Source organism: Mycteria americana, chromosome 5 (genome assembly GCF_035582795.1).
Source record: "Mycteria americana isolate JAX WOST 10 ecotype Jacksonville Zoo and Gardens chromosome 5, USCA_MyAme_1.0, whole genome shotgun sequence".
Taxonomy (NCBI): domain Eukaryota; kingdom Metazoa; phylum Chordata; class Aves; order Ciconiiformes; family Ciconiidae; genus Mycteria; species Mycteria americana.
In genome coordinates, this window is record NC_134369.1 from 1,223,598 (window position 1) to 1,251,491 (window position 27,894).

Below are 27,894 nucleotides of genomic sequence, written 5' to 3' on the forward strand. Positions count from 1 at the left end.
ATGTCCTCTGCTGGTGAGGAAGGTGTTTTCAGTTTGGATGCTCCCAGATCACTCTGGGCCTGGATAGTTACTCCTCTGCTATTCAGGCAAAGTATTTATAAGGAATCCCTGGACAAGTCCCAGTTAAACAGCGAGTAAGAGCTGGCAGAGTAAATTCTTATAGGATTATATTCAATAGCTTCATGAAATTCCAAGCAATTATTTCCCAATTGCTCTTTACTGCCACTTTCCAGTAAGAAATGCAGGAAGTAATGAAGATTTGTTGCCTCAGAAATATTGTACAAAAACCGCAGGTTCTGACTGGCTGGCCTTGATCCCTGCAGCCTTCCTATCTGTAACTACAGCCCTTTACCACAGCTTGCCAGGAAATACAAGAAAGCAAACTAAAAGCATCACAGTAGTGCAGAGGGTTTCCTCTTGAGGACAATTCAAAGGGCTGTTATGTCCAAACTGGTGGGTTGTGGTGGATTTTTTCTTCTTGCCACGTGCATGCCATAGCCTTCTGCCAGCCTTCTCAAGCCACTTCTCACCTCCCCAGCCCTCTTCCAAGAGCTTCCTTAATCATTCATTGTCTGAGGCTTTCCTTTACGCTAGGTTTAATTTCCTCCACAAACAGTGCTGACCTCCAGGAATTATCAGCAGCATTAAGGGATACAACTTGAACGTGTACCCTAGACACTCACTTTGCCAATCCTTGTTACAAAAAGTTAATATCATTAATATGTCTTATTATTCTCAATATTCTGGTTGAAGCTGGAAGCTCAGAGACTATGAGAAAGACTGTAGCACCGCATCATGAGAGCTGTAATTCTCAGATCCTGATATACCGATAAACAGCCACTAAAATGAAGGTTTGTTTTCTTCCTTTTTTTTTTTTTTTCCAGAACAAAGGAAAAAATACTCCAACTCCAATGTCATTATGCATGAGACTTCACAGTACCACGTACAGGTCAGTATGCAATGAAACGTTAAGGGGCTGAAAGGCTAATGTCAGTGATAGATGCTGGTAACGCAATGCGTTTCGTTTGTCCTGGACCTTCATTAGGCCAAAGAGGAGTGGGGAACCTTCTTACAATAAGCGAGTGTCGCTCTTCACACCCTGGGAGAGGCAAACAGCAAAGCTGCTTGAAACCTCGTATTTCTTTTCTCCAGTTCCTGGCCCCGGATGCCTGTAGATAAACTTGTCTCCTGAGCTTCCCCCCCAGCTGGGTCCACCCACTATTTCTAGCTCCTGGACTGTAGGACACATTTTCAGACTTAGCCAAGCGCTGTAATTTCCCTCCTTGAGCTGTGGGTCACCATGGTCCTGCCAGCCTGGGGACGGAGACCACACAAGTCCTCTCAATCACATGTAACACACTACTGAAGCTGGGGTCATCTGGGCTTCTCATCCGATTCCTTTGAGCACAAAAGGGTAGGAAAGTAAAGAGCCTGTGTAGGCGGAGCACAGGAATTTCTTCACCACAGACACTCTGAGGAGATAAACTGAAGGACTATGAGAGCAGCACAAGTCCTGAGACAATTCCTCTCCCAAGACTGACCCCACTCCTTCCTACGAGTCAGAGGTTTCAGGCTGGACTGAATCCCTCTCCTTTCTCTTCTCTCCTCTTACATATTGCCTGCTCTGTCTAAAATCAATACCAGCTCTCCTGCCATCTTTTATTTCTCTGCTGCTTTTCTCCAGCTCCTTGCTTTGGACAGCAGCAGTTGTTCCATTATGGTATAGCATTATTTGAAAGTCCAAGCAAATAGACTCTGGTATAGCTCACAAATCCTCCCACAAGGCTACAAACAGCTTTCCACGGCGCAACTCTGAACCACGCTCAAATCCATAACAAAGCCGAGTCCAGACTTCAATGGCTTCTCCCACATTGCGTGACACAGGTCATCCCTGACCATTTACCTGTCCCTCCCTTGGATCCCACATGTTTCTTTGAACTGAAGAGTGGGAGAGACACCCACATTAGACAGACTGCTTTGGGGATGGGGAGAGAAACAGAGACCAGTCACTGCTTCTGCACATCCAGTGTACTGACCTACACCAAAGGCTTGGAAGTTCCTGGCTTGTCCTCTTTCCCTTGCCGGGCTCCATCTAGGACCAGTGTCTGGGGACATTTTGAGGTCAGCAACTCTGTCCTCTTGCTATGAGGTGTGACATGTGCTGGGAAGGTCACTGTCTCAGGGGCTTGCTGTGGAGCCAGCGCTAACCAGTCGTTCAGCTGGGCACTTTGTGTCATTACAGCCTGCACATGGGAAATGGTTGAGGAGAAGGGAGGACAAAAGTGATCATTAAAGAATATGAAGTTGGTTTAATTACATATGGACCTCTCTTCTACTTTAAATTTAAATTGGAAGTGGCATACAAAACCATCATTTATCAAAAATTTATTTCCTTTCTGAATAATCAAGATTCAGCAAATTAAAGTGTTGAGTAATTGGGGAGAGGAGAATGGCGAAAAAAAAAGTTAAAAAGACAAGGGAAATTCTGTACAAGGAAACAGGAAATGGAGAAACTGTTGTCCTCTCTTCCTCCTCTGCATTTGAAGGAGAGCACTGGGAGCTGTTGTCCCTCTCATCACCCTGTGCTGCAAACCCTTCTTGATCAGCATGGACAGACAGGATAAAAACAGGGATCCCGTGGTGGTTGCAGGAACTCATCTGCCCAAACAACAGAGACCACATTGACTATCATCTTTCAGCTCTCCCTCAGCTACTGCATCCCCTCAAGTAATTCAAAACCCTTCAACCATGACAGGCATTAAGGCAAATTCATCTCCCAGTGTCACAGACATCCACTGAAAAAAAAGAGGAGCCAGCCTGGCCGTCCCGGGCCCAGCGATTCCTGGAATACAACACGCCGGTGCAGGCCAGCGGCCTCCGCACCACAGGAACAGAGGTGCCCGTCTGAGGCTGGGCCATTCATCGCTGAAAACTAGGCAAGGCAAGAAAGGAAAACACTTTACGAGGGTCATATTTAGTAGACAGGGCCCTCTCTTCTCTGGTTTAAGACTCCAGTCCAGCAGAGAGCTTAAGTACATAGTTAGAAATAAAGGAGCCTGTTCAGTTGCTTAAAATGAAATTTAGACTTTTAAAAATGCTTGTTTGGAAAGAGGCCGTGGTTTCCAACAGAGAAACTAACTCAATGGCCAGCCGCCCCATCAGTGGCCCTGCCAACCATCCCCATCAGTGACTCCTACCAAATAAAGTCACTCATGGAAGCAGAGAAGGGACTTTAAACAGTGACACGTACATGAATTCTTCATTAAATATGCCATATGACACCCATTGGTGAGTCTCTACATTGAACTTTGACCAAGCCAAACAGGATTTCAGTGGCAGGCAGTGAGGGAGGAAGAGGTTTCCTCACAAGAGGCATTTTACACCCTCTGAAGTAATCTATAAGCTGATCAAAGTTTAATAGTGGATGAAGTAATTGCCCATTCTTACAAGAGCTACTATATTTGAACATCCATCTGGATGAAAAGGGGTTTTAATGAGATAAATCAAAGACAGTAGCAAGATTCTCTCCCTCTCACTCCACCAGTATCTAAAGAAAATGGAAAAGAAAAAAAAAATATTCTAATGAGCCCAAGTTAGACAAGTAACTTGCCCCTCCATGAAAATTGACTTACTTAACAGTAAACAACAAAAGAATTTATGAAGATTGTAAACCTGGCAGTTAAAATAATAGAACAGATAAGAATGCCCGTCATCACGTATAAACCAATTCACTGCTCAGAAAGCAGAGGGTTTGTCACCTCTGCACAGATAGTATTGACTTTGCGAATACCTTTTCGTGCACTATTTTACAGTTACATATACCTGAGCATGTTTTTCATATCTGATTGCATGGCTAATCTCAGCTTTCAGCTCAAATACCTACCAGGAGTTTTATTTAGACAGTGCCTCACCCAGTACCTTTGCTTTATGAACATAGGATTGGGTCTTACACTTTGCAGTGTTTATCCTCTTCTCTGCTCTTACCAGTCTTTGTGAATTATCAAGCCACCACCTTAACAACAAACTGGTCACCACAAATCCTCTCCACCCCTAATTACCACCATCGACCATCATGTTTAAAGACTCAGCCCTTTCCGCCTGTCAGGGCTACCAGTGCTTTAAATCTGAGCCTTTCCCCCTGCATCCACCTTGTCTGGAGCCGATCGCAACAGCGGTTCTTGCCTGTGCTTCAACAGGACCATCCAAAGCTCCATGCTCCGAGTACAGGGATCCTCCTCAGGTCTATCTGGTCTGTATCAGACCCCAATGTTCGTGGCCTCTCCAAGGTCCCTTCGTAACCTATTTCCACTGCAGGACAGTGCTGGTTCCCTCCCTGGTGCTGCAGCAGGGTCAGCTTTTGCTGCCTCTTAGACTGCTTCCTGCTTTGCATCTCCCTGGGCTTTTACAGGTAAAAAAGGACTTCCTTCACAAGCAACTCTCTCATCCTCCTCCATTGCCCTCTGAGGCACATGCTGATTGTAGACACTACCCATTGGGTTATTTAATCAGCTCATGAGCTGAGACTGCTACAGACAGATTTTCCCGCAGCCCCTTCTTCTTCTTTTCATGTGTTTTGTAGCTCTTGCTTGCTCATCTTCTGGGACAAAGACTGTCTTTTTGTGCCATGCCATGCCAGACCCTGACCCCTGATATGGCACCACTGTAGCAACGAGTCAGCACCAGAAAGAAACTGCTTGAACCCTAAAAAGGTTATGTCTGATCACTGGGAGAAGGCACAAAAGACAAGGGACAAAAGCCAGGCAAAACTCATCCCTGAACTAGAGACAACAAAGAGCCTCTCCAAATTTCACATCCAAATTTGTGGCTTGCTTTAAACACACCCCATTTTTCCAGCTCTTGCTTTGAAACCAGGCTGCAGGATTTGTGCATCAAAGACCAGCAGGAGTTTCCACTGCCGCCATCCACACAAACACTAAATGCCCGGCAGGACTGTTTCTGGGGTTGCTGCACTGTTGCCCCCAGACCCACAGCGAATGCATCTGCCCTACCACAGTACCTGGGTCTCCCTGCCAGAGGGTTAATCTGCTCCATGGCTCTTCAGCTGACCCACAGCTGATTCAGCAGCAACGTGTTATTTACCCTAATGCTATTGAATAGGGGAGGCAGGGTGAGAGGGTCATGCTGGTGGATGGGCCATCAATATTCCAAGGAAGAAAGAGCTGGGACCTGGCCTGATAAGCCTCCCAGCAGCAGGCCCTTGGACTAGCTGTGGCACAGATGCATTGGTCAGGCCTATAACTTGCCCATCCAAAAACCTCCTGCCTTTCTTTCCTGGAGAAAGTAGGTTATGATGGGGAAAAGTTTCAGCCACTTTCCCAGTTGGACATGTTCTCCTTCCCTTCTCCTCACCGGGAACACGGCAGGGCAGCAGAGGGAACAAGGTGAAACGGGACCATTTCCTCTTCCTTCCTGAATTTCTTCCCTTCCCCTGTTGTCACCTGAACACATGGCCTGGCTGTGCTGTCACTCACACAGGAACAACTGCACAGAAAACAGCCTGGCTGCTCTGAGCAGGCAAGGCTACCAGCTTCTCCTGCTTTGCAGTCCCCTCTGCTGGCAGATGCACATTCTCCCCATCCACAGAGAGCAGCGCATGCTCTCCGTGGCTGCTGATCAGAGCGGAGAAAAATAAGTTACCTGGATTTCTGGAGTGGCCTTCACCCACTGCTGGGGGGGCCACACACCCCATTTGGATGCAACACACTTCTTCCTGCAGCTGCCTCCCTGCCCTGCCTAGCATTCCCCTCGCACGGAGCCCCAGGAGCAGTCCAAAGCCTGCAGGTGCACCTCCGTTACGCAAACTCTTTGTAAATACGAGTGCCAAGTGCAAGGCTTGGATCACCACATGCTTCAGGACACAGTTAGAGCATGGATGGGAAAGTACTGCAAGTACAGTCACGTCTGGGATGTTACCACCTTACCTGAGCTGCTCCAGGCCCAAGTGCACACACAAGGCAGTGCAAGAGGGGAGGACAGCATGGAAGCCAGGCTGGTAGTGGGAAGAGCCCTGGGCTGGGTTTATAGGACAGGTGGAGGGAGGGAAGAAAACCAGGGTAATCTAGCAAAGCCACAGTGCACGACAGAGGCAAGTAGCAAAAAATCTCTTCTTACAGGCAGCGACACCAATTTTCACTACTACGAGGGCTGATTTGAGTACTTTTGGGGGAAAGGTAACATGAGGGGATTGAAGGGCCGGTGCAGAGTCAGCTGCCAGGTTTGGAGCTTTGCAGCCCAGAAGCTCTCTGGTGCAGCTGTGCTGCCCGTTGAATTACCCAGGCAGGGGACCCGGCCAAAGCCCATACATCACGTGGATCCCACCTCGGCACAGAGGACTAACATTTGCCCATGGCTTGTGTGAGTTCTTTGCCGGGGACAAATTCCACACAGCGAGATCTGCTACTTCAGACAAAGAAAATGCAGATGCTTTTAGCTTGGCAAGTGAAGTGTAAATACCGTATTTAAATTTCCAAGCCAGTTTCAGAAAAGCCAGGGGACTAACTCGTGTGTGCAAAGCATTTGCAAACACATGCTGCTGGACGGGGGCCAGAGCTGCTAGAATTGACATATGATGAGATAAATATGTAAGTGGTGAAACTTGTTATGAAAACCCTTGCTGCATTACGAAACCCTAATCTTTCACCACTATGGGCAGGCTGGTACTAACAACCAGAACATACACTTTCTGCAGCAACTCTTTCACACCTGTGCTCTAAAGAGCAGGCAAACAGTAGTTCAAGCCTAGAGGTGGTTTCGCCACTGATTTACGGCGTACATATCATCAAAGCTTTTTTGCCTGTTTTCTCCTCCTTTCCTCCCAACTTCAGCACTTGGCCACGTTCATCATGGACAAGAGCGAGTCCATCGTGACAGTGGACGATGCTATTCGAAAACTCATCTTGCTCAACTCAAAAGAGAAGATCTGGACACAGGAGATGCTGCTGCAAGTGAATGACAAATCCATCCGCCTGCTGGACTGCGAGTCACAGGTACCCAGCGCTCTGCGAGAGCTACCCACAGGTTGACGTGCGGGGTGCAGCGTGTGCCCTTCCCGTTCTGCCTGGGAGTGCCATTTCTAAGGAACCCAAACAAAGGCAAATCACTACCAAAATCCACTCCTGGGTGTGTGGGGGCTGGCTGACTCTAATTCAGAGGGCAGGTAGGTGTGGGATTCACGGCTCCAGAGCACAGGTACTCCAGGTGAAAGATACCTTGAGCTGTGCTCCAGGCCAACAGTAAAACTGCTTTCTGTGGGAGTGATGCAGACTTACAGGTCCACAGAGATCTGCATAAAGCATAAGCAGAGAGAGAAGGATCACCTGCCTGAGAACAGTGCCCCATTTTGACAGGCAATACATGTACATGCACACAGGCCACCTAATCTGAGGGGAAAGAACAGTCAGGTAGTGGGAGAGGGGTGGTGCTGCCCTGATTTTAGCAATGAGAAACCAAAGAATATTAGCTCAAGGTCATCCAAGGAGACAGTGGGATGGTAAGCCCCTCACAGAAAGCATCTTTCCTCCCAGTGCTCTGCTGGGATGCATGATAAGTGTACTGGTACAGGTAGAGCACAGCAATAAGAGGATGGTGAGCAACAAAGCTCAATTTATTTAAGTCTCATGCTGGGCCCCATATTCAGGACTCGGAGGAGAACAAGAGCTCACTTCTGTCATCCCCCTCTCTCCTATTCCGCAGTCCCAAGCCACTGCCCCTCTGCAAACCTTGACACGTATCTTTGAAGAGACCAGCAAACCACTGCTAAGAAGCACAAGCTCTGCCAGGTCTCTCTCCTCAAACAGGGATCCCAGGAGTTCACACACAGGAGCGTTCCCTGCCAGTTCAGTAGCTCCCCATTGCCTGACCCCTTCCTTTTTCTCTTCCAGGAGGAGCTGGAGGACTTCCCTCTGCCGACAGTCCAGCACTGCCAAACAGTGCTGAATCAGATGCGCTACTCCTCCATCCTCCTCCTGGTTTGTCAGGATTCAGAGCAGCACAAACCTGACATCCACTTCTTCAACTGCGATGAGGTAGAGGTGAGCAGAGCCTTCCTTGCTGGTATGAAACAGAGAACAAAATACGCTCCTAGCTGTTTGCCAGCCCCTTCTTCCTTTGCCCACTTAAAGCCCTCAATCCTTTCCAAAGCAAAGCCCTTAAAAACATCCCTGTTTTATCTCTGAGGCGGAGATGGTTCACGAGGACATAGAAAGTGCCCTGGCAGACCACAAGCATGGGAAGAAGATACGGCCACAGACACTCAAGTAAGTACTGCAGGATACAGCTGGGAGTAAAAAGGAAAAAAGAAAAAAAAAGGCCCATTTACAATGGTGCATTTGCACACCAGTTGCTCAGAAACAGGATCGGCAGCCACTGATGGGGTTGTTCTGCGCTGTTTCCCTTGCAGAGCAAACCAAGAAAAGATCAGGCAGAGACAATCCATCCTCCCACCGCCGCAAGGGCCAGCTCCCATCCCAATCCAGCATGACATGCGAGGCTCAGCGATGAACAGGAACCGGGTGGCACCCCCTTCCCAGCACGATCCAGGTACTGGGAGCACTCAGCAAGTCTGTCCTGGGGACGGGGGACTCATTAGCCTGGACAGCCAACCCTTCTGAAATGGCCTGTGGTCATTGTGGTGGTAATTTCAGGCCCTGTATTGCTGGAGCACAGGGAAGCCCAGTGGTTTTTCACTGTGTTATAATGCAACACGGACACATACCAAAGGCACAACATTTTGTTGCATCTCTGGCTGTGCTTTATAAATACCTAAAAATTGGGCCGCAGCAAATATTTGTACCCACTGGGCTAGCAGTAGGCATCTTCTGCTCAATGACAGCTCAATAAATCAAAGCTCCTAGAAACCCCTTGTAACACCACCTGTATTTTGGGGATACTGAAATTCCCAAGAGAGGTGAAAGCCCCTCATAAAACTGAGCCATCACATGAAGTTTGGACCAGGCACAGGTGATCTTAAAATGTACAAACAAGACAGACCTGGGCAGAAAGGCAAATTCCTGGCTCTGCTAACTTCACAGGAGCCAAGATTTCACCCTCAAATCAAGTGGTTTGCATGAATTCTCCTAGAGTTGAGTGTGGAAATGCAGATCTGAATTCACCTCTCTCATGTGCTAATCTAAAATCTTATTCCAAAACCATCCTGACTTCAGTCCATTTGAGCTGGCTTGAAAAAACTTGTATTTGTCTTTGAAGAAAGAAGTAACAGAAATAAACTCTTCCTCTGACAAAAGCTCAAATTGACTAAAGTGACGAGCAAACTGTAAGCCTTTCTTATCACTGCCTATTGTACCACCTTCTCTTAGGATTAATTTTTGGTTCAAGGAAAACACATAATCAGGATACTATAAGAAACTCCAAACACCAGCTGAGGAGAGAAAACACTTATTTCCCCGGGATGTGATCTGAAGCCAAGCAGCTGCTCTGGCCTCCTGAATGGAGAGTCCCATTTCAGGTCCAGTTTTGCATAATGAAAATAAGATCTATATTTCAGAGCTGGACCATGTATAAATATCTATATTCTGATGCACAGCAGTTTTTAATGAAATGGCCACCCTTAACTCTGCCCTTCCCAGGATGCTTAGCATCAAGCTTTAAGTCTGTTCCTTACATCATCAGAGCTGGGCATTTACCCAGGCAGGATTTCTGGATCTGAGAACACGGAGCCTGGCACGAAAGCAGGTGACAGGAGAAAGCCTTGAATAATGTCTGTTTGCTGAGATCACTTCTCGTTTGAAACACGCCTTATTGCTTTTTCTATAAAACCTGTCAAAACTAATCACCTCATCTTAACACTTAAAGATGACGTACATTTTTCATGGTCTTTTGCCAAAACTGCCTCCCCAGTTCTCCCACTTTATATATCCTGCTGTCCAAACACCTGCTGTCCAAACACCGGCCCTTTCAAACCCCATTTCACTGAGCTGACACATTATTCTTTTCACAAGAGGCCACCCGAGCAATTGTTCACACTGAAATATCACCCCCTCACTGAGTGTCTGTCTTCTGGAAGCTGGGAGGTGCCTGTGTTTTTTTTTATTGCAGGAGGATTTTTTTAACACCCATTAAACACACTTGAGAGACTGCACACGAGTTTGTACAAAAATGCTGATTCGTGCATGGGCCTGCCTAAACATCAGTCATGCAGAATTCCTGGTGTGCTGCTTTCTAGCAAGTGACAGTTGCATTCACTTCCAGGTCTTATTTCTTCTTTCTCAACTACTATTTAGTTAAACTGGTACCTCTGGGACAAGAAAGGCTCCTGCAGAGAGCTGGAAGTTAGAAGAGAGAGTGGGAGTTAATCTAATCGTGCTTTACATATATGTGGAGTGCTCTGCAATGCATGCGGTGGCTCTTCAGCTCCTCTGCAGGTGTGAGTCAGCTTAGATGCATCAAAGGCAAAGGAGTTAGTGACTCACAGCATCTGGAGACTGGGGCTTGCAGGCCTCTGCCCATAGCTGACAGCTGGATGCTCTTCATGATTCATTCACTACTTATATTTGAAAACAGGCAGCGTATTAACACAGAGCGTTGGCGGGCAGGTGCTGTGACCCTGGAAGATTTAATCGGCAACTTTGATCACCTCCTGCTCTTTGTGATCTCCTGAGGTGTTCTCATAACCCAGAATAAACAACCAAGCTGGGAGTTACCATCCCACGGGTCCCTGCATTTAATGGAGCCTATTTTCAACCTCTGATAGTAAATGTATTTTTCTCTCCCTCCCTCATTTGCAGACTATGAACGACGAGGCTCCAGTTCTCACGACCACGAAGAGTCCCGAGCCATCTTAGCACAGAAGATTGAAAAAGAAACGGTTGGTAGCAAGAACGGCGCACAGTCAATAGGCAGAAGGAGAGGGAGAAGAGAGAAAGGATGCAAGGGCCTCCTCCATGAGCAGACATTTTATGCATAATCTAGTCATTGTTAAACTTATATCTATCATTCATAAATATAAGGTGAACAAAAGCAAAGCTCCATCACTAGGTCACTTACAATCTCTTTTGACCTGAGGTAGCTCTGCTGATTTCAGAAGGTCTGCTCCTCCCCAGCCCACAATCCGGTCTTGGGGTTATTTTCCAGATGTCCATTAGCAGGGGTCACTTGTCACGTTGATAAGCACAGCACACAACCAGGCACAGCTTTGTGTTTGGAAAGTGATGAATTCAGCTTAATTTCATGCCTGGATTCCCCATTCCTGTGCACTCTTCCAGGAAATGAAGCAGGCACAGAGCAGCACGCTCTGGGATTCAGGCTTCCCAGCTGCGTGCAGTTTGGACTCTCTTTCACCTTGGTTTGTTGCATTTCTGTCCTCACAGCAAATCCTGAACTGCACTCTGGATGACATTGAAGTGTTTGTCGCCAGGCTTCAGAAGGCTGCAGAGGCATTCAGACAGCTCAACCAAAGGAAGAAAGGGAAGAAGAACAAGAAGAAAGGGCCAGCAGGTACAGTGCAACAGCTAGAACAAACGGGGAACACAGGGGCACGAATGAAGGTTGGGAGGAGACCTCAGCTTACACCCCAGCAAGGCCAGGTTGATGCAGCAGCATGGCTATGGACCCAACAGCAGCTACACCAGTTTGGAAGGTACCAGTGGTCTGTGGGGACCTCTCGTAGAGCACACAGAACCTAGTGAAGCCTCCAACACAGAGAAAGACTTTTGGTTTTCTTGAACCCTTGATTTTTAGTAGTTCTAGTCTCAGCACCCTTTATTGTTGTGTCTTCTGCATGCCAGCAAGATGAAACTTTCCTGAAAAGGGATGCTCTAATTAAAGTGTCTTTCTCTCCACCTTCTCGTAAAAGAGGGCATGCTGACTCTTCGAGCAAGACCCCCAAGTGAGGCCGAGTTCATCGACTGCTTCCAGAAAACCAAACTGGCTTTTAACCTCTTGGTAAGACACAGAGGGTATTTTTGTCCCATGCAGTGACAGGGCTTTTCCCCATATATCACAGTAGTAAGCATTTAAAGTGAAATTTGAACTGGAAACACTATCAAGGGACAAAGGTGTGAATTCCAGATCCTTCAGAATCCAGAACAAACATTGTGTCAGGCTTGTGCAGGTTTCTTGGGCCAAGGTGTTAGACTGAAACTAGAAGCGTTAAGTCCAGGATGGGACTGAGCAGCCAGGGGCCTTGCGATGCCTGGATCTCTTTTCAGATACAGTCCCGACTTAAAGCATTTGTGAAGCTGTGAGCTTAGAGAACCAAGAACTGTCGTGCCCACCTTACTGATAGCTGTGCAAAGGCTTATATAGACATCCCCACTCTAGATATTTGCTTCTGCCTGTGGCCTTTAAAAGTCTGGGTAGTTTTCTGAGAGCTGTAGTCCTTGTTATCCTTACAAGGCATAAAACAGAGGACTGCAAATATTAAAAAAAGAAAAAAGTCTTATCTACTTTAAATTGTTCTCTTCCGATTCTGTCTACAGAGCGGCTGTAAAGCTGCCTCAGCCAGAGGCCTGGAAAGTCTCTGGTTAACATTAACTGATGTCCCTCATTGCCCTGAGATTCCTGGCTCCTCCTCTTTCTCCCCTGGAGGAGCTGCTGTCTTAAGAAGGGGATGAAAAGAAAGACGCATAAAGATGTTCTCAGTGCTGCCAGCTCCGCTTAGTGAAGTATGCGAGACCAGGAGGGTAATGAGCCAGAAGGAAATTCTGTCAGTTCTGACCAAACTTGCCCAGCGAACACGGCCCAACAAGATCCTTGGTGAAAAGTTATTAGTAAGGAAACCACAGAGATTGTAAACAACCTTAATGCAGGACACCAAGCTCCAACCTTGACTTTTAGAAGCAAATATGCATAATTTTTGCCTGCTCAGGACCAGAACTGAGTCTTGGAGGTGGTAGCTCTAGCCAGCAATCACTGCTCTTGCACAAACCAATCAGGCACCCCACTATAAGGCTACGCCACGCATCCACAGCAGGATATGAGCTTCCCTGAAGAAGCAGCTGAGGATTGTCCAAGCGTAAAGAAATCCCAGCCCGGCTGTTGCATCCCAGCCCTTTCTGACCGCTGCCACAGCTGAGATGAATACAGTGGAGTCAGCGTGGTCAGCCAAACACGAACGTGGAGTTCGTGTCCTACCCTGGCCACTGCCAATCATGCAATGCAGCCACAAGTGCCCAGTACAGGCTGTGGGTCTGTGCAAATGCTCTGGCACGCAGCCCCCAAGCTCGGCACCGCTGCTGCTCCCCTGTCAGCAGCGTGGGAGTTAACACGCAGGAAATTCATTCATGTGCCTGAGCTCTCCCTGCACTCAGGCCCTGGACTTTGCTGCCTGTGTATCCACAAACCCACAAAGAGCAGCTCCTCTCCCAGCCAGAGGCTGGGGGCAAGTGAGAAGGAGAGTGGGGAATCAGTGGTGGAGCACTGCCATGTCTGCCCCAGCGCTGCTGTCACATGCCACATGGCTGCGAAGTCCTTGTGAAGTGCCATTTAATTTAGTCACCTTGTTGCCATCGGTTATTTTACGCTTTCCACTCCACATTAATGTTTAATCACCAGCATTTAAAATGCCTTGCATTTCGGTAGGGAGGAGGGAGTCTGTTTTCCACTGCTGCAATGCCAGTAGCACAGAACACAAGAAAGAGCTGAAAGGAAGCGCAAACTCAAGTGGTTTCTCACCACAGCTTAGCTGATTGCTGTTAATGAAATGCAATTCTTACAGTAAAATAATCCTAAGCATTTGCTCCTCCATCCCACTACAGCCTACTCCAAATACCAAGCATTTCAGTGGCCAGGGTAGCTCCAGGTGCTGCAGACAAGACCTTGGTGGAGATTTTCTCTTGTCAGCAATTTGCCAAGGGACCCAGCAGAACACTTGTTCTGTCGCAACTAGTGGGATTTTCAACTTTGCAAGAGTCAGAAGCAATAGACCTGGCTCTTCCTCACTAAGACTTTCAAAATAAGCCAAGGTTTTCTGCTTCTGCTCAAAATAGCTTCAAAGGGACTGGTTTTAACAGAGTAGGTGCTCCACCCCTCCTGAAATTCAACACCGTTAGAAATGGACACAAAATAGAAATTATCTAAAACAGAATGATTCCTACTCCTCAATCACTTCCCTGATTTCAAGTGCACTGTTGAAAGTTTCCTTACTTTTCAGGCTGCATGATTAACTGTAGCAAATACCAGTCAGCAGCAATCCCTCCACCTGACAGAAAAGAGAAGGCAAAAGCAGGTTAGGACTAAACTGGGTTTCCTTTCTCTTTTCAGGCCAAACTGAGAAAGCATATCCAGAACCCCAGCGCTTCAGAGTTGGTGCATTTCCTATTCGGGCCACTGGAACTGGTAAACCTGAGTCACAGATTTCACTGTGAACCCACTTTTTATTTCTAATGTTGCTTTCGCACTTACAGGCAGCTAGATTATGCAGAAGAGTTAGAAGACAGCTTTAGCCAGTTGTGAGCATTCTCAGTAAAGTCTAGAGGCAACAACGCCAGTGTTTCTGGCCTCTGATCTGATTTCCAGCTTGAACTAAATACACAAACCCTAGAAAATATGAATCTTTCCACCCCATTAACAAAGACTTACTGTGAACAAAGGGCAAACCAGTTATGGTTCCCACTGGGAATCTGCCTCATCTCACCTTCAAGCAAACATGGCTCAATATTTGCACTGAAAATAGGAAGCAGAAATCCCAACTTGAAAAAGAAGCCAGAAGGGATGCAGAAACACCAAGTGATTTTCCATTTTTAAAAGTGACAGCTTATGATTTATCTTGTCTCTAACAATGGCTAATTTTTAGATCAGACCTTGCTTTGACTCCAATAGAAAGATTCTTGTGTTCCTCTGAACTGTCCAGTCATCTTCAAAGATTTAGGTTGATGTTTCTTGAGACAACTGAGCTGATCTAAGGATTAGCTGCTGCCAACAGGAGTCAGGCCATCCCTTGGCATGAAGGCTTGCCCTCTGGCTTTCATTTTATACCTTGGAGAACTTAGTCAGGAACTATATGCCTCATTTGTCTATTTGCTTTTCTTAATAAAATCTGCCAATCAAGTACTATCAGTGCAGTGCAAGGATAATAAGGGGATGCTGAAGGAATCCAGCATCCCTTTTAGGTAGCAGCAAACCATTAATTTAGTTCATCTGTGTTGTGAAACCTCACCCTTATGTATGAAGGCATAGAGGAGAACTTTGGAAGTGCAAGTCTAATGTGAATTAGCCTGGCTTTAGAGGTACTCACTATGGAGGGTACATTGGCTTCCTTTGGAGTGGGCAGGCATAGAGACTCCAAAGGATCAGAGCCAGTGATTTTTCTGCCTTTGATTTCTGTTCCTTTGTGTGTGTACTGGTTTGATATTTTGAACATTTCCTGCAAAATCTCTCACATTCATGTGTGTTTGTATGCAATCCAGATCATCAGTAGCTGTGGTGGCCCTGAGCTTGCCAGGTCTGTCGTCAGCCCGCTTCTTTCTAAAGACGCCACAGATTTCCTCAGAGGACACCTGACACCAAAAGAGATAAACCTCTGGGACTCCCTGGGAGAGACATGGACCAGATCTAGGTGAGGACAGCACTGCCATCTCACCAGGTTCCCCAAGCTCTTGAGAAAGGCAGAGGGGATGCTTGATTTTATAGCCGTGTCAGAGGGTCAAGGATGCCCTGACGCCCCTGCTTCTCCTTGACACGCTTTCAGAGACATGTTCCTTGTGACTCTCACCACATATTCCCCACTTCATGTCCTAGAGCTGAATGGCCCCGAGAAGCAAACATCCCCACCTACATCCCCAAATTCCGCAATGGCTGGGAACCGCCCATGGAAATCTTCCGCGGAGCTCCCTGGGAAATAGACATCGGACACTTGCAAGAAGAGGTTAGCTTTGTGCCCCCGGTCATCCTCTCTTCTTTTCCCTCTCCTTCCCCCTTTTTCAGAGTGAGAGATGGATCTGTAGAGTTTGCAGTGCTGTGTAACAAGTAGTCGGCTCAAAACTCAGTTGGATCTGGTCACTCCAGTTAAATATAGAAAGAAAATAAGGCCAGAAAAGGGCAGCAATAATCAGCCTCACCTCCTGATCAACAGGAAATAGGATTCTGTACCATAACTGAGCCCCATGAATACAGGTTTGCCTGAAGAACATTTCTTTGGTGTGCACCTCATCGTGACCAAAAGCTTCCAGGCCATGATTCATCTACCACTCACTCTCCTTTTCTCCGACACAGCTTTCCCCTTTCCTGGTAACACTGACTTCATTTTTACCTTTCCAGCTATCATCAGCCAATGGATATCCTTACCGTAACCCCTCACTCAAGCGTGGCCAGACCGCCGATCAGACACAAGCTGTGGATGCCTTTAAACAGAACGTAACTCAGCATGTAAATAGGTAATGTATCAGCACCACGTTGTCTGTATCAGACAACGGTGCCTTGGCTCCCACCCTGTAACCTCACAAGCACCCACTGCAACATATCATGACACCAGAATGTTTTGGCATCCTGGTAGATAACTCTCTTCCATTATTAATTCAGACTTGTTAACAAGATCAAGACAACTCAAAGATCAGACAGGGGATTATTCACATAAACACTGTCTGCTTTTTAATCACCAGCAGGTCTACAAGGAAATGGGTTACATGTGTTTTCCACCACAAGAGGCAAAAATATTGACGGACTTCATTAGTCAATCAGTAGGTCTTGTTTCATAACATCAGCCCACCGAAGTGATATTAAGGATCACGTGCCAAAGATACCGTGCAGCACTTTTGTTCTCCATCCATTTAGAGAAGTTAGTATCTCTCCATTCATCCTAAAGCCACAACAGCTTGCATAGAAAGAACCTGCTTATAGGAGGAATCTGTACTAAGGCATGAGCACATGCAAGCTTTCTGCTGTTGAAGAGCGCAGTGCTAAGAAAGAGCAGCCTGACCTCAGCAGCACTGCACGGAAAACATTTTAACTGAGGCAGTGCCATTTTGTTTCACTCGAGGCAGCAGCTCCTCCTTTAGCTTTCAGACACAACCAAAGGGAAAAACATGTAATAGAGGCCAAATAAAATGAGAATGTGTTTCCGGTCTTGCCCATCTCTCCATCAGGAAACTGACAGGGCGTTGATTTCAGACAGCTCTTCTTAAGGAGATAAATGAAGAAAATGGGGAAAAACCCCTCCCCTTTCTTCAGAAGTCTTGGAAAGTTCAGCTCCCAACCCAGAACCAGCCAGGCCACCCCTTTGCCTCTGGCTTTTTTCCAAGGGAAAGATGGCTCTTTCACAATTTAACCAAACACTCTGCCCCACTGCTAGTTTTCTATCACCAGTTACTCAGTGGTACAAAATCTTTATGAAAGTACTTTTGGTTCAAAGTTTAGAGGCTTTTCATCTGCTTGCTTGTTTACATGAGCTTACACCTTTGAAATTTTCCCAAGATCTCCGAGTTTCAACGAACTCTTCCCAAATTGCAAATGAATTCTCTGCCATACTCTGCTTTGCAGTGATTTGGCATGAAGTTATCATGTCAATGATAACTTCAAATCTTTTAAGACTGGCAGTCCAGACCCAGCAAAGCACTTAACTATGCACTTTTCTGTAGCCAGCCCTAGACTGGAAAAAACCACCTTCAAGCCAGACTGTTTTTTCATGGTTTTATGTTCTAATCTGAAAGATTTATAAGCTCTACTACTACTACAAAAAAGTTCAAATTCACAGCAAAATACCTTAAGTCCAATTATATCAGCAAAATAACTTATTCTTCCCATTCACCCCATCAAAGGTCCTGGTGGGCCCCTAAAATGGTACAGATGCAGTGTTGAGTAGGGAAGGAATTACGATAACAAATTCTCTTCTCCGATTCCATTTTTCTTAGTGAGGTTATGAAAAATAAGGAGAACTTAGTTTACATAAGAACATTTTAGTCCATCTTTAGTGACTAGTAGATAACACACGTAAAGAAACATTTTCATCTGTTAGTCTCAGCACGGGCAAACAATAAATAGTAGTATCGAGCCCTGGAATACAAATTAACAGCATGCCTTTTTACCGAGGTGACCGTTTCCCTGACACACCACCCAGTCTAACTACAGCATGGGCTCACGGAAGAGTAGATGAGGATCTCTTTTCTCCTGGGATAGGTGCTGTACCTTTTAACCTACCTTTCAGACTGTCAACAGCAAGTTTTCTTTATAGATAACATTTAAGAAAAAAAACCATCAAAGTTAATGGCACCAAAGCAGATGCTAAAATTGAGAGTGTGCTTAGACGCTTTTTTCAGTCCAGAGCAGACTTCAGCCAAGTCTGCCCAGGTGTTTGCCAAGATCACAGTCCTGGGACAGACATATTTCCTGCTCAAGCTTTTTTCAGGGTAGTCTGAACTAGTTTTCTAACCAAGAGACCCTATATTAACAAAAATACTCATACATCAGTATTATTATTATTACACCAGGGTTTTTGGCTGCAGAGAAGTGTCATGAAAGCCCCAAGCAGTATTACAATAATCAGCAAAGGTCGCTTGTGTAAAACCTAGGTGCATGCAAAGTACACATTAGCCTCAAACTCCTCCAGCTGTCACCTCTTTCCTCATGACTCATTTATCTTCTGGAATGCTACAAAATAAGTAATTTCTACCCAACTCAGCTTTCCTCCCCCTCCCTGCCTTCAGGGCACTGCTGGGTAAGGCCACCACTCCCCTTCTTGACTGGTGGATTCAATGTGTTTGAGAGCTCCAAGCTCTCCCCCACTGCAGACTTACAACTTATATATTGCACATGGCTGTAACTACACCAAGAGTTGTCCCAAAACAAGCAAGCTAAAGACAGCACTACAGCCATAGGCAGGATATCAAACCATTGAACCAGTGGTTTCAACCTTTTTCAAACCACCAGAAGTTACCTAATGAAGACAGTAAAGTGAACAAAACTAAGCATAATGGGCTTGTTTTTCAAAGTCAGGTTTTACAGATGCCTCAGAAGCAGTCCACAAAGAGCCCAGTGTCCCCAGATCATAGGTTTAAAATCACTGACCAAACCCAAGAACTCAGCAATGGAAAAACATCAGGCAAAAACCCATAGTTACTAGCAGTGCTGGAAGCACTGGCTTCACTCAGTTACACAGAACTTGACATAAGCTGGAGGAGAACCTGACCCCTTGTTGGCATGCCCACTGTGAATACAGTACCCGGGAGTCTTCTGCATTGGGTAGCTGTGCAGGTTGCAAGTCATAAGCAGAAGGAGCCGCAGAAGGTGCATAGTTTCCACCTGCCCTTACACCTCAAGGCAAGACAGTTTTTCCATACTGCAAACATTTTTGGAATTAAAAAAATAACACTATGCCTATCCTAACCAGAGAACAAAAAGATAAGAGCTGCAAAATTTTCCTAAGCCAGGCAAAAAAAAAAAAAAAAAACAACAACAACTATGAAAAAATAAACCATTTAAGTTTGGGTCAAAGGAAATCTTTCATTGCACATTTTCCAATCTACCATATTTATTTTGCCTCTCTCTCCAAATGAAAAGTCAGTTCAACATTGAAAGCCGTATGTTCTTGTGTCAGAAATTCCCAAGCAAAATACTTAAACACACTCCTTTCCCCCCCAAATGTATCTTAGAATAGAAACACTCAAACTCACTTTTCCTGGGAACCTGCAGAGTTCTGTTTCAGTAGCTCAGCATTCATTGCCTGATGAAAAAACCCACAGATTTCCAGCCAATTCTACCTACACTGGTTTTCAATACCTTTCCTCCCAGCACTGGTGCCTGCTTCTGCCCTGCTCTGGCATATGGAGCAGTTGTTTCCCCTTATCAGGGCATGAGCGTTTCACACTTATTTTTCACAAGAGGTGCAATCAGAGCATTTTGTTTGTGCTTTGGCAGTCTCCCCGCTCCTTGTTGCGGCAAAGAAGCAACTGATGGGAAGAACTCTCTTCTTCCACCCTGAAAGCAGCAACCTCACAGTCCCCCCAATACAGCCACTAACCAAACAGCCCTAGAGCTTCCTCCCCCCCCTGCCCCCCAACACAGGGTGTTTCACTAAAATGAGGGGTGAAAATTTTCCTCAAAATAGAGCAGCAAAGAGGCACTGCCCCCTCCTAACACAAACACACTTGTCTCCCTACCTGCACTGGCACACAGTCTTCACCAATCCTCTTTTGCCAGTGAACCTATATTGCCCTAGTTATTAGATGGGCCTCCATTAAAACTCCATTTTTTTAATCCTGCAGGAATCTTGAGGCACAGGGAATGGCTCTGCCGAAGAGATATGCCAAAATCCGCTATGATTTCACTGCGCGAAATGCCAATGAACTCTCAGTGCTTAAGGATGAAATCCTGGAGGTAAGTGAACGTGCTCAGGGAAAAGGTGTGCCTTCCTCCCCTTTCCAGGAACAGGAGAGAGATCTCAAGATACTGGCAAGTGCCAACTCAGTTTTGCTTGGCGTTTTCTGAGCAGTAGCACGAAGCTTTGCTCAGATCTAAAGCTTTGTGTCTGAGCCAGAGCAGGCTGACTGTATGCATTGGGTCATTTGCTCAGCTGACGCACATCAGTCACATCTTAATTAGCAATGAGGAGGAAGGAAAACAAGTCACTGTAGTACACTGCTCACCCACTTGCCAGGCCTATGTTCATTATTACCATCCCCCACTCCAAAGGAATTATTTTCTATGAAAACATCCTTTTTCATAACCTTTCTCTTACCACAACACTGTTGGCAGCTGAAGAATGTAGGACATGACTTGGTCTACACACCAACTGTATCAGATCTATGACTTGAGAAAAAGACTTCTGTTCAAAACTCAAAGCTCTGTTCAAAATGTAGCTAGAATGAGAAACATGGGTGGGTCTTGCCAGCAAAGCTCATCCATTCTGGGAATATTACTTTAAAAAAAAAAATTTTTTTTAAATCACAGTTCTGGGTAAAAACAAGCCTGCTGAAAGGAGCAGGGGGGCAGGTGCAATAGGAGGTATCTCAGCAACAGGCAATCTCCTTACCACATTGTGGTTATGATGTGATTATGTTATACGTTATGATGTGACGTGTGATCAAGTTATATGATAACACTCCGGCAGCTTTGGCAGGAGTCACTCTTGATTTATTTTTTTTAACGCAAAAAGACAACACAAACTGAAAAAAAGAAAAAAGATGGAGAAACAGGCAAATTAAGTAGGAACTATGAGTTCTTCAGCACCCCAGATCTGTTTTCCCCCAGAGATGGTCTCCTGTTCATCATTAGGACAAGTTCTGATGCTCTTCAGAAAAGGCTTCAGTCCTGAATTGCAAATGAGTGCAATAGATCTGTTTGCCAGCTCCTGGACTCAGTGATGTTATTCTGACAACTTCACGTTACTGTGTGGTTTATTTCCACTATATGCTGTTTATGTATGCCAGAAATCTGATGTTCTCACTAGCAAATTTGGTTTTTTCCCTCTCTCAGGTGTTGGAAGATAATAAGCAGTGGTGGAAGTTGCTCAACCGGAGCGGGCAGGCTGGTTACGTCCCTTATAACATCCTGGATGTGGTGAAACTGGAAGAGCTCGAACAGGTTTGTAGTCAGGTGGTATTTAACTGGTAGCCCACTGCAGGGCATAATCAGCCTCTGAGAATAATCTTGTAATTAGACCTCCCTGGATTTCGTAGGATACTGTGCACAAGTCGGGATGAACCCTCACAAGTAGACAAACCAGGATCCTGGTGATTCCTGAGTCTCCTATGATAAAACTCTCGCATTGTGCCTCTGTTTACCTTCACCCCTCCCCAAACGAGGCCTATCCTTCCCATCCGCACGGCAGCCTCATGCTTTCCTCCTGCTCCAAGATGCCAAGCACATTGCCTGCTGCCAACAGTGCCTGGCAGGCAGGGTTATGGGACAGGCGAAGGCTGAGTCCTGTGCAATAGGCAGCAGCCTGCTATGAAGGGAGACCCTAGCTCAAAGGGACGTCCACCCCGAGCCTAGCACCATGACTTGTCATCCCGACAGAAAAAGGTCTCATGTTGAGGTGTCACCAAACAGCTGCTGGCTACAGTGGCTTGAAAGAGTTCCACCTTTTAACAGCACCTTCCCCCTCAAACCCACGTAATTTTCAGCCTATGGTTTACCACCTCCTCTGTTGCGAAACCCTGCTGCTTTCAGGGCTGTGCTGTGAACAGGACGACAGGGCTAACGCAGCCATAAAAGCAAGTTTTGCCACCAAAATGCTGAGATTTGGTGGCATCCAGTTCAGTTCAGCAGCAGGAACAAGTTACTGGAGTGGAGACAGATAGAAATACCATCTAAGTGTGGTATTAAGTGAATATTGCTCTCCAGCACCTTGCATTGCAAAAATGTGGAGCTGGAGAGCTCTAAATGCCCTAAGGAAGCACGGAATTGCTTCTCCACTTTGGTATTTCACAGCTTGGGCAAAGCATAAGGTGCCCCAGCAGGCCTCTGCATAAAAGCCTTGTTAGCTTAATCAAAATGTCAAAAAACTCTTTCCAGACTGCTCTGGGCCACTTGGCAGCAGTCCCACTTAACACCAAGTTACTAGAGCAGTGATGCTTTGGCTTTAAATGGGATTTCTGTTTGTTTTCTCTTCATATAAAAATCCTTTTGCTTCCTTTGCTCTCCATCTCCAAGGAAATCCTATGAGCAGTAATTTCTGCATAGCAAAAGGCTAAAGGGCCGAGTCACACACGTGAGAGCAGTCATCTACAGCAGTAGTAAGCAAGCAAGCATAAAACACCACTCCTCTCCGTGTGACGAGTGTGACATGTTTTCCAGGGGTGTAAATGCCTTCATGCAGTCTTCAGCCTTTGGTTTGGGTTCTGTTTGTTCCCGTGAGACCCCAGAAATTAACCTGTTCCATGCAGCTCCACCTGAGTCCACATCAGCCTCAGCTGAGCAGCCCCAGATCAGCACGGGGAGAACAAGGCAATTTGTCCCTCAATTTGTTATCGTGGGTGGGAGGCAAAAAGTTTAAGAAAACAAAAAAATGGCAAAAAAATTCTTACACATTTTTTTTTCTTTCTTATCACCTAGTCTAACCAGAGGTACAAAGGAGAGCTGAGCCCCAGGGGATATGGACCATCCAGCCCAACTCACAAGCTACCTGCCAGCTACGCTGGGGATAAATGGGGAAGTGAAATGTTATCGCGCAACTCTCCCCAGGACGCCAAAGAACGTATGTGTCCCACACCACGCTCCCAGCATCTGGGCACCTCTTACACCACACATAGCGGCCTCAGGCAGCCAGAGAGCTTGGCACCGCAGCTTTGCATTTCAGGACTTAATTGAAAAGTTTCTGTGAGCACATGCTTTTGCTTGCTCTCTGTCCCGGTGGTTTTCTTTCTTTCTTTCTTTCTTTCCTTCCTTTCACCATAATGGTCTGTCCACTATTTTTGGTTGCTGTCTGCATGTAACCAGACCTACCCAAGTGTGTGTTCCCTCTCATAAGGCTCTGCACAAGGAATGACTGCACCTTTTAGTGATAAGCAATAGACCAGCAGTGGTTTTGGAGGAGATATACAGAGGAAGTTCCAGGTAGTACAACAGCCAACAGAGCAGCTCTGAGGAGCTCGCTGACTCACGCCACAGGCTCTCAGGCAGCCTGGGACAAGCAGGGCAAAAAGGTGATCACTTTAACCCTCCTTCCAGCTTGACCTTCCTCCTCCTCCCAAGGGGAGTTTCCTTTCCCCACCAACACGTTTAAGCAACCACCCACATTCAGGTCAATCCCTTTCTCTTGCTTCGTTTGCTCTTGTGTCCTGCCACCACATGCAGTGCCTGCCTGGCCTGGTCCTTCAAGTGGTTTCAGAGAAACCCCTGCCAGCAGATCTGCCAAATACGAGATTCACGGCACTCCCTCACCCTGCGTGTACTATGCAGGGTCACAGAACATGAGAAAGACCAGGAGCCCTGCTCACCTCACCCCCTTATCACACCCTGCATACACCTGTACCAAGCTGTCTCCCAAAGGCCAAAACCAGGGTTCATCCCCTGTTGGGATACCATAGACTCCTGGAAGCAGGAGCCCTTTTGGGACGACGGAAAGCCCCACGATACAAGCATCGCGGACACGTATCTATTAATAACACTGAGTTATTCTCCACAGTCTTCAGGAGTTTCATGGAAAAAGTGATACTGGATGATGTGTCACTGGAGTTTTATGAGTGTGCTGCTCACTCCCAGTTCATGCTTCCTGCCACTTCTATTTAACTTCATAGCAAAAGCTGGAGCTCTGAGGACCTCGATCAGCAAATTACTTATTAGAAATAGCAGAGAGGACTGAAAAGTGGAGGGAGCAGGGCTACAGCTGAAAAACAAGACTCTAACTGTAGGTACTCGCACAACTGGCCTTCCACATCAGGTGACAGCAAAGGGGCAATGGGAAGAAAATAAACAGCAACACAGAGGCACAGAAAAATGGGAACCTCATTCTCTGAAACAGATAGTCAGGCCTCCCTGGCCTCTGCTGTCTCATGTGGTCTAGGTTTTTTCCCCTCCCTGCTGCTAAGTTTGCAGGGCAATTTCCTTATTTCAATAGCCCAAAGGGAACTAAGTAACTCAAAAACAGGAAAATGACAAACTAAAGCAAAAACACAACAGCAACACCAGACATCAGGGAAAAGGGACCCTGCCCCTTGTCACCACTTGACAGCACTGGTGGAAGCAAAGACACTGCCAGATCAGGTTTTACACCCTTGAGCAAACTTCTGCTAGTCGGTGCTGCGGGGTTTTATGTCCTTTGAATGAGGTGTGATGAACAGGATAGGTTAGCAACACGAGAAACAAGATCGATCCCAATATAAATTTGTATATAAAATAGGTGAAAATATAGGTCCTTGCCAGCACCTGCTACAGACACCAGTCACACAAAATGAATGTGCTCTTATCAAAATGTTCTCCTATTATTTTGCCAAATACGACACACCTTTCCCCCAATAAGTGCTTCTGAACAAGAATTTTCCAGGCAGATTGATCAGTAGTTTTGCTCCTGCTGGCTAAAAGCAAGTGCCTCTGCAGATGTGAGCTCTCCTTTTTCACAGCAGACCAATCTCTACTCAGTTAAACATGGACTGGGGAATATGAGCTTATTAAATGAGACAGCTCAGAGTCTGCTGGTATACACCATCACAGAGAATACACTTTACTCTAGAAATTATAGAGCTATATCAATGCTGGTCAACATCAGAACCAGGGATTTCCTTTCTCCCAGGAACAGCAGCAGTTGTTCCAAGACTCCCCAATTAGCGTAATGGACGTGGCTGAAGCAATGAGGCCAAAATCTCAGACATGCAGTGCTTGTACCAAACCGTGCCCTTGTCCTGGGGGACAGTCATGCTGCAAGAAACCCTTAAGCAGCTTTTTAGATTCAGTGATCGCTGTGTGGACGATGAGCATTTGGCTGTTATTTTGTGATTCCTCCTCTCCATCATTCTGGAAGAGAACTGCAGAAATCTAGCTTTCTCCCAAAGAGCAAGCAAGGTTTCAAAAGCTGAAGAAAGTTGAGAGTATTGGCTTGGGAGGAAAGGGGAGAAAACTGCTCCAGCAGTCTGCCAGCCTCCAAAACTGTGGCGGTCTCCCTTTACACATTTCTTCCTGATGGAAGTTTGAGCGTCAAAATGTCGTTGCTCAACCTATTGCTCTAAAAGCACTTAAGCTTGTTCTTTAAAACTAAAATACAAAAGTAAGCACTTTCCTTTGGTGTATTTACAGAGTTAATAAAAATGCTGAGCCACATTTTGATCCTCCTTACATTTTCCCTGCAAACACATTAATTTAATAGGATTTGTGACTGAAGACATGATTTCATTCCCTACTCTCTACCTTGTGCCTTGTTTCCCCAGAACTTATTCATCAAATGGATGAGCTGAACGATGAGTTGCTAAAGAAGATCACAAACAGTAAAATTCAGCCTCCCCAGAGGAATTTCAAAGTGGAAAAGCCTCAGCAAGTCTTTGTGCCCCTCACCTTCGACTCCAGCACTGAAGAAGTCAAAGCTTGGCTGGAGGCAAAGTCATTCAGCAAAGAGTAAGATCTGCTTTACTACCATATGAAATGCTGGTCCTTCATTTAAAAAGGAGTGGGGGAGGCAGCTTGCAACATTTCAACTGGATTACAAGTCACTTGTATTTACTTACAGAGCCTCTGTTGCAAATTAGATTTCAATCATATTAAATCCAGGCTATATAACCAGTACATTCAGAGCCCAAACTTACTCCCTTTCTTTCTTATACAGTATCAAATAAACCTTGTCTTACAGTGCAGCGAAAGACCTAACGAGTAGCTCCAAATAAAGGAATGGTCTTGCTTATTTACACAACTCACAGCCAAACGCTGCACAACATCCTACCATTGGTGCTTGTCTGGCCCCAGTTAGCCAGTTCAGAGTGCTGAACTTAGACAAGAATAACTAATTAACTAACTAAACCCATGGCCTGAAATGCAAATTCAAGATGACTGCCTGTCTCTGGAGAAGCTGTCATAAAGTATCTCTGAGGAAGAGCCAGATGCTCAGCTGGGGCTAGCAAATCTTCCCAGCCACCAGAGAAGGACCAAAAACCTGCATGTGGTCAAGGGTTACAAGCTACAACTCACACTCTGCACAGCAAGCTGAGAGGAGCTCCAGGATCGCTCCCAAATGCGATGCAACTGGAGTGAAATCACTGCGATACCCGTGGGGCTGGGTACACAGTGGATGCCAGGGTGACGCTGGCTTCACCCGCTCCTCATGGCTTGCTGTCGTCCCCGCCAAGAGCTTGGGTTACCCAACAGCTGCCACCTTGGCACAGCCCCAGGGCCTTGCATGTGACATGGTTCTGGTGCAGGGGCTGCATGTCGGCTGCTCCTAGCCCTTTTATCTCTGACTCCTCACCTTTGGCAACAGGCCACATGTAGCACAATTATCATCTCCTCGCTTTGTGTCTTCCCAGGACAGTGGAACACCTTGGCATCCTTACTGGAGCTCAGCTCTTCTCCCTCAACAGAGAGGAGTTGAAGAAAGTGTGTGGTGATGAGGGAAACAGAGTATACAGTAAAATCACAGTGGAAAAAAACCTACTGGAGGTAAGTAGTTTTCTGGACAGCTCCTGCCTGAACGGGTGCCTGTACCAGCAGTGTCAGATATCCCATTAAACACACATTTTAAGAAACACAATTTAAAAAAAACCAACAACCAAAAAAACCCCCACACAAACAACCAAACAACCAAACCCCACACAACCAAAAAACCACACCACCTAAAAATGCTGAGAAGTCTTTTAAGCAAAAAGGCCCCAAATCTGTAAGGCAGATCACCCTGTCTCCACTAATGAATCTGCCTTCTTACCGGTATCACTCATCCCTTTGAAACTAGCTCTACTCTTACAGCACTAGTTAAATATTATAATTTAACTACAGCTTGAAGTTCAAATTCAAACTTCCTGTTTTGTTTCCATTCTAGAAAAGCAGAGGGGAGTCAGAGCTCCAAGAAATCATGAAGCGTCGCCAGGAAAGGATTGATTCCGCTAATTAAAATCTATCTGCTTTATTTCAGCTATTAGTCATAGTAGTGCAGAAAAAGGGAACGAAAGCAATGACCCCCAGTCCAGACAAGAGACAGCAGTGCTCCACTTAGCAGTGTAATTGCCATCAAAGTGACAATTTCTTGAACACTGTTGATAAGGGTAGACAATAAGACCATGTCCCATTGGGAAAGGTGTTTTACAATTGCATGAAGTTGGGTTTTTTTTTTTTATAACTATATATTTTATACTGAAATTTTATGTGCATGCGATCAGAGCAGATCAGAATTTACACGTGTCTGTATGTATGACAATGGCTGGATTCAAGCAAAAAAGACCCTGCAGTGCTTTTCTCAGAGAGCTGTACCTGCTCCCACCCCCCTCACCGGCACAGCTTGAGAAGAGAGGGCATGGCACGCAGCATAGAACAACCCAGCCTGAATGTTTAGAGTCTGGACCACAGAAATAA

General features: G+C 46.0%; 1 protein-coding gene across 1 annotated transcript; it reads left to right on the forward strand.

Annotated features, from left to right (window-relative positions):
• On the forward strand, positions 1-27,462 carry EPS8L2 (EPS8 signaling adaptor L2). The gene is made up of 19 exons (XM_075501452.1): positions 1-13; positions 885-949; positions 6,846-7,007; positions 7,902-8,051; positions 8,197-8,276; positions 8,420-8,559; positions 10,764-10,843; positions 11,346-11,472; positions 11,831-11,919; positions 14,239-14,313; positions 15,384-15,532; positions 15,715-15,841; positions 16,234-16,349; positions 20,172-20,283; positions 21,382-21,489; positions 22,963-23,104; positions 25,770-25,953; positions 26,856-26,988; positions 27,365-27,462. The coding sequence occupies exons 1-19, from the start codon at positions 1-3 to the stop codon at positions 27,434-27,436; spliced, it is 2,124 nt and encodes a 707-aa protein (XP_075357567.1). The 3' UTR covers positions 27,437-27,462.
• Positions 27,463-27,894: the final 432 nt, after the last annotated feature.

What these genes read in the sequence shown, in the direction of transcription:
- EPS8L2 (XM_075501452.1), top strand. An exon ending in GAGACATGGACCAGATCTAG is followed by an intron (nt 15,533 to 15,714) that starts GTGAGGACAGCA and finishes TTCATGTCCTAG; the next exon opens with AGCTGAATGGCCCCGAGAAG. An exon ending in TCGGACACTTGCAAGAAGAG is followed by an intron (nt 15,842 to 16,233) that starts GTTAGCTTTGTG and finishes TTACCTTTCCAG; the next exon opens with CTATCATCAGCCAATGGATA.